Genomic DNA, 7,029 nt, shown 5'->3' on the forward strand with positions numbered 1-7,029 from the left:
GATAATCCATCCACCTCACAGATGTGGCATATCAAGATGCTGATTAGACAGCATGATTATTGCACAGGTGTGCCTTAGGCTGGCCACAATAAAAGGCCACTCTTAAATGTGCAGTTTCATCACACAGCACATTCCAACAGATGTCGCAAGTTTTGAGGGAGCGTGCAATTGGCATGCTGACTGCAGGAATGTCCAGCAGAGCTGTTTCCCGTGAATTTAATGTTAATTTCTCTACAATAAGCAGTCTCCAAAGGCGTTTCAGAGAAACTCGTGCTCGTGAGGATGTTCATGGATATCCACGAACATCCTCACTCTCACTCGTGCTATATTGCTTAATAGTAGCATGCGGTGTAGGCCTGTATGAAAGAAATATAGGGAGAATTACATAAATACAAATATAAAACAGGTTAATGAAACATTACAGGCCATATTGGTATTTATTGTGATCAACAATTATATTCTAGCCTTCGTTGAGGACCATTTGGAGGTTTTTGTCACCACCGTGAGACTGTACGTCACCACCGTCAGACAGAAAACCTGACGGTGGTGACGTATGACGGTGGTGACAAAATCTACTCTTTCACATGATATGCATGAGTTGTTCACATTAGCCATCTTTTTTTCCCTCTGTTGCTAGCTACTTCAGACCTCTTCTTAAAAAGTATACATTTATGTCATAATCTAATCTAATATTTTTTTATACAAAAGAGACGGTGTTGACATATTATGGTTGTGACAGTAGCAGTGTCCAAAAATATGAACAAGTCTAAGAGAAATTAGCAAACTTACAGGAGCTTGAGTGATCTTGAAGCATGCAGAAGAGTTGAAGGTTTGAAGATGGGGTCCCCAGGAATTAAGTTGACCTTGTAGTTGCCTGAATTTATTGCTTTTGATAAATATCTGACGGTGGTGACGAATATGTGGGACACATTTTGAGCAACCACAAAATAATTGTAATATGTATTAAAAACTAGTGTTCATGCTGAAAAACTACAATATGAAACTGGTTAAATACAATGCATTTCACTTAAGCATGAAAAGTCCCTACTTATGAGTTAATTCACTGAATGAAATTAATATTCATGGATAAATAATAATAATAAAAAAGACTACACAAAACTCTGTTAAAACATTTTATATAATAGTCATACAATTTATATATTTATTAAAAAAACTTGAGCTGACAAAGAACCTTCAAAATCAGAATGGAGGAAACCACGATCTAGATTGTCATACATTTCAAAGCTTTTTTTCTGTTATAATACTGTTTGACACCATTCCTCTGCATCCTTCCAATCATAATCAATCTAATTTATTAAAAGAAAATCAACCACGTGCTTTTGTAATTAGACAGTCGTGTGCAATTTTTGCTCTGGTGATGATAATGTCCATGAGCTGATATGTACAAAGACTTATTTCCTACTGTAAATCACACACTCGTAGGCACAAACATCAGGACTTGGTAAAAAAAAAAAAAAAAAAAAAAAACATTGGCTTACTATTGGCAGGTGTGTCCCAGACTTATCTTCACATCTTCAGACTCTTTCATTACACTCTAATACATACACACAAATGCACACTGATGTAATCTAACAAAATTCTGAAAATGCAGAACAAGGCACTGGACACCGAGAAACTGGCACATTGTGGACAAAGGCAAACAGATAAACAGTGGTTTACATTTTCATTTAGAATTTTCTGGAAAGTTTCTGACCAGCAAGATTTTAAAACATAATTTTCGCTCTTTATCTTTTGAAGCAAAATGGATTCAAATTTGAAAGCAAATAAACACTCTTGCTGAGATCCCCCAAAAGCATGTTAGAAATCTGTTTTAAAAGGATTAATTTTCAACCAGTGCAAAAGAAAGGAAAGAAAAAAGGGTAGGTTACTCATAGTTCTGGATTCAATGTTAAATTAATAGTTAACCCCAAAATGCAATTTCTGTCATTATTTACTCCCACTCTTGAGAGAGGAAGAGACTGAAATTTAAGTCATTATTCACTGATAACTTTTGTGACTTTATCAGTGAGTCAGTGAGGTCACCGGATCAGTTCAATTAGTGAACAAATCATTCTTTTGAACTGGTTATTTTCAATGAATTGGTTGATTTGATTCACAAAACAAACTAAATGATTTGTTTTCATGATTCAGTTCTTGAGTTTAATTCACTAACGCAATGATCCAGTACCAACAGCTCACTGAAGAGGAGCTGTTTCTCAGACAAAGCTTTCATTTGAATTCAGAAGACTTGGAATACAGTACATAGTTCTTTTTGGAGGTATTTCTGTCATTTTTGGAGCTTTACAGAGCTGATGTATGGAAAGAGACACATTTAGGTTTTTAACAACATGAGTAAATAATGACAGAATTTTTATTTAGGGATGAACTATTCCTTTAAACACCCATTTACTGCTATACATAAGTGCATACAATTGTAGTACCTTTGTTATCTAAATGTAAATAAATATTGGTACAGGCTTGAAAACATCCTGGTTCACATAACATGCCATGTCCTCTCACTAGAATCTAAAATTCAACCTGAATAGAAGTATTATTTGAACACTGTCTCTATGTCTGAGAAGGAACTGAGTGACAAAGTGTCACTCTCCAAAAGCGTCAGACTTAAGATTAGACCATCAAGGCCTAGAAATCTACTTATATCTATAGCATAAAAATGCTCTTCTTTACAATATAAATCTCAAGAGCCTTCTATTCACAATGTGTCAAATTCAATGTGTAAAGTACAACTGGTGTACGATCTGGACAATGGAAAACTTGCATTGGATTTTCATCACATTACAATGGGTTTTATGGACTTACAGTCAAAAGGCTGGAATACACTACACAACTTTTCAAATCTAAACAGATTTTAAAACATAGGCGTCATACGCTTGCAGACTTTGTAGATGGTTACAGAGAAACACTGGGCATTATACACAAAATGAGGATCACACACACTTACTAGATTTTAAAGTCACTCCGAACACAAACTCATAAAGACACATGCGCCTTGTTGGGAGATGAATGACAAATGAAAACAATGTGGATGGAATCTTATGGTGCATTCCATTTAAGAGGGAAGTTCCAAGTAGGAACTTTTAAGTGGAATGCCCCCTCAAGTCAGAGTTGCAAATGGGAAACTCTGGGAAACCGCAACAACCCTGACTTCAGAATCCAATATGGCTGCTCAGCGCCTCAACCATAGTAAAACACTAGTACTATATTGTTTATTAGCGTGTCTGTTTGTGTCTCAATAAAGTCAGTTGTCTGTGCCCATCATATACAATGTGATTTTTTGTCAAGTCAAATCTGCACACTGGCTCTGACTTTTGACAAATTCTCCAGACTTAAATCAGCAAAAATCTGTGCCAAAGTCATGTAGTGTATTCCAGCCTTTGCTCTTACAAATAAATACTAAGTGACATTGATGCAGTGATGGCAATTCCCCTGTTGTTTCAAAAATGTGATTTCTTGGTTCTTGATTGGTCCCACAGTGACAACAGGAGTGAAATGACTGTGACCTAACCTTGTGCAGGGTTTGTGCTTTCAAAAGTCCACAGATTAAGACAGACCACGCCACACTATACATTACCGTACTTCAAGCGTGAGAAGTCGGTCAAAATTTGGCGATCTCAATCATCCTGTGTTAAAGTGATTAAAATGGCTTTCGAAAAAAATCTCCTGTGCAAACAAGTGTGGCAAAACAAAAGCGTACCAAGTGTACTGTCATGTTTCATAATCTCTTGTTATAGAGGCTGTGCTCTATAATCAAAAATCTGTACAACTTCTGTAAGGTTCATGACAATATGTGCTTTGATAACTATGAAGGGCGCCTCTAGAAGGAGCCGGGGTCAAAATGTCTCGGAGTCCGAGTCGTTTTCAGTGGTCGTGCCCTCGCTGGAGGGACCGGAGGGGTCCCTTGGACTGCGGGGGCCTTGGGGACTCTTGGCCTGGCGGGGCAGAGATTTCAGCAGGGCGCCTGGGGAAGGAGTTCCAGAGCTGCAAGGGGAGCAGAAAGGCATCATGGTAGCCAGAATGAGAGCCAGGCAGTCAGCCACTTCCCTGCTGGGAGCGCAAGCCAGAGCAGGGGTGAGACCTGCGTGGAAAGACAGCCAAAGAGCGAAAGAGACAGGATAGCAGAAAGAGGTGAAGGGAGGGACGGAGCAGTGGAACAAAAGGACAGTGGTGGGGAGGTGATTGACGAAAGCGGCATTCCATTAGTGCCTCGCTAGTCAGGAAGCCAAACACATGGTTGGGGGGCAAAAGGGGACACGACACGCATGACACCGTCAAAGCTTTGAAACACAGCCACTGCTTTGGCAAAAGCTTCTACGGCACTAATAAAAGAAGACTGGCATAGACAGATGCACATACACTGACAATCTACGCATGAACAAAATCTGCTGAGATTTCAGACGCACCATTCTCATCTAGTACTTGAACGCTGGCCCCACGAGAGAGCAGCTCTTGCACTGTCTGCTTCATCCCGCTGCGAGCAGCCAAATGGAGAGGTCTGAGAGAGTGAATGAGAAACAAGTGAGGATCAATTGCTTCTTTATTAATATATAAGAGCATGGTGCTAGCAACGTCAAGGTCACAGGTTCGATTCCCTGGGAATCCATGAACTGATCAAATGTATTCCTTCAACGCAATGGAAGTCGCTTTGGATAAAAGCATCTACCAAATGCATAAATGTAAACACAATATGTAACATAATGTGGAAGGGAACTCACGTTTGCAGTGCAGCGTTTGTAGCAACGAGGGCAGATTCTGGAATTTTTCCAAGAATGAGCAATGCACATTCCTCCATTCCCTGGAAAAAAGCAGACAGAACAGGAAAATCATCTTTAGAAGACATCAGGTAATGGATTAATAAAAACATTCAAAAATAATGTCTGCACTGTTTGTTTTCATATCTGGCATCATTTTTTTGTTTCATAGTAATAATAAATATTAGTATTATTAATGGAAACCCCATGAGAACAGTCATACATACATTACAAATTTCAACATTTTTTCCTGTTTTTAAGAAGGCCAAATTATTAAATACAAATTAAATATGATTTTGGAGTGAATAGATAATATGAAAATATTATTTTTTTTATGTTTGATGTGTATATACAATTTTTTTTCCATGAAAAATCTATAGTAAAAGTTGCATTAAAATATATTTTAACATCAAATAAAGCTTAAGATAAATTTGCACAAATGGGACCATTTCCTGAGAATGACAGCCATATAATGAAACCAATAATGCCAGGCCTGGGTTTTGATTTATGTCATATTATGACATTATTATGAAAGATCACTGCACCACTGCTGAAACTATAGGGTAAACTATAAAATTATAGGGACTACTTACATTACTGCAGGCTAGATGAAGTGCTGTATTGCCCTTCTGGTCAGTCAGACTGAGATTCACATTGGCATCAGTAAGCAGAGCTTCTGTTAAAACACATGCCACACTTTGCATAAGTGAGCTCATTTTCATAACCCTTTTATACAAATGAACAGAGGCATAATGCAAAAGAGGAGAAGAAAAACATGGTGAAGAATACATACCTACAACCTCAACTCTTCCTTTCTCTGCTGCCATAATCAGTGCACTGTGCCCTGATTGGTCAACATCATCCACAGATGCATTATGAGCCAGGAGCAGCTGAACACAGTCAATGTGCCCAGCGAATGCAGCAGCATGGAGAGGTGTCCTGATAAACCGAGACAACAGTTCTTCTTTAAAATAATTTCCACTGGCTCATGTTTATTATATCTGTTCAAATTTTGGAGCCACTGTAGGTACAATTCTATTATATTCTATTATCTCTGTTACTAACCTGCCCTTGGAGTCTTTGCAAGTTACAATCTTTGATCCCAAGGCTTCTAATAAAAGGGTGGCACAAGTCTCATGGTCATTGACCCTGTAAGGCAGAGGATTCAGAGACAGACAAGTTGAAACGGAGAAGAAAAGTGCAACAGATGACAGAGATGAAGACAATCTCACAGCAGACATACACAGCGCAATGCAGCGGAGTGAAGAGGTTCCCATCAAACTGACGAAAGTCTTTTTGTTCGAGTATGACCTCCACACAGCCTTCGTGACCTATAACACAGACAATGCTAGTCCACCATACTTCAAAAATTGAATTCTGTTTACTCATAATTAAAAGCATATTGTTAAACTCATAATGGAGACTGTTAAAACTAACCATAGTAACAGGCCCAGTGCAAGGGTGTGTATCCCTGGTTGTCTCGCAATGGGGGCAATGGGGGCTCAGAACATGCGATATTGAGCAATTCGCTCAACCAGGATGCGTGACCCCTCGCTGCAGCCATGTGGATCGCTGTCCGACCCCTGGAGTCCCCCAGTACCACTGATGCCTCCAGCTCCAACAGGGACTGAACACATTCCTCCTGTCCACACAAGAGCTGAGAAAGAGACAGAAAGAGAGTTTAAAATAAATGAATGAATAAAATAACTCATAAGTCATGACAACCAAATAAGAGTACATCTTAAGATATGCTAAAGTGTCTGTCTTTATAAACTTTACTCTTACTGCTAATATCGTTCAAAAGTTTTGGGACAGTATGATTTTTTTTTTTTTTTTTTTATTACTACTTTTATTCAGATAGGATGCATTAAACTGATCAAAAGTGACCGTAAAGGCATTTACAATGTTACAAAAGATTTCTATTGTAAATGCTATTCTTTCTATTCACGGAGGTATCCTGGAAAAAAAAAAGTTATCACATTTCCTAAAAAATATTCAGCAGCACAACACCATTTTATTCACTATCACCATTTTATTTATTCACCATCACTATTTTAACACCATATTAAAATGATATCTGAAGGATCATGTGACACTGAAGACTGGAGTAATGGCTGCTGAAAATTCAGCTTTGCCATCATAGGAATAAGTTACATTTAAAAAAATGCAAACCTGTTATTTTAAATTGTAATACAGTTTTACAATATTACTATATTTTTGATCAAATAAATTTAGCATTGGTGAGCATAAGAGACTTCTT

The 7,029-nt window shown here is 38.1% G+C and overlaps 1 protein-coding gene across 4 annotated transcripts in view; it reads right to left on the reverse strand.

Annotated features, from left to right (window-relative positions):
• Nucleotides 1-1,120: 1,120 nt before the first annotated feature.
• Nucleotides 1,121-7,029, reverse strand: part of ankrd44 (ankyrin repeat domain 44) — a 26,009-nt gene continuing 20,100 nt past the window's right edge. For 2 of the 4 annotated variants that reach the window (XM_084121631.1, XM_084121630.1), the window contains exons 21-28: nt 6,207-6,426; nt 6,013-6,100; nt 5,835-5,918; nt 5,563-5,708; nt 5,363-5,445; nt 4,734-4,813; nt 4,422-4,513; nt 1,121-4,096 (exon numbers count right to left, since the gene is read on the reverse strand). In XM_084121631.1, coding sequence (XP_083977757.1) covers nt 3,852-4,096; nt 4,422-4,513; nt 4,734-4,813; nt 5,363-5,445; nt 5,563-5,708; nt 5,835-5,918; nt 6,013-6,100; nt 6,207-6,426 — 1,038 coding nt within the window. In that variant the 3' untranslated portion in view covers nt 1,121-3,851. The remainder of the gene's footprint in view (nt 4,097-4,421; nt 4,514-4,733; nt 4,814-5,362; nt 5,446-5,562; nt 5,709-5,834; nt 5,919-6,012; nt 6,101-6,206; nt 6,427-7,029) is intronic. The other 2 variants (XM_084121633.1, XM_084121632.1) reach the window with 2 other exon arrangements.

The sequence above is a fragment of the Abramis brama genome, assembly GCF_963993115.1.
Source record: "Abramis brama genome assembly, chromosome: 8".
NCBI lineage: Eukaryota > Metazoa > Chordata > Actinopteri > Cypriniformes > Leuciscidae > Abramis > Abramis brama.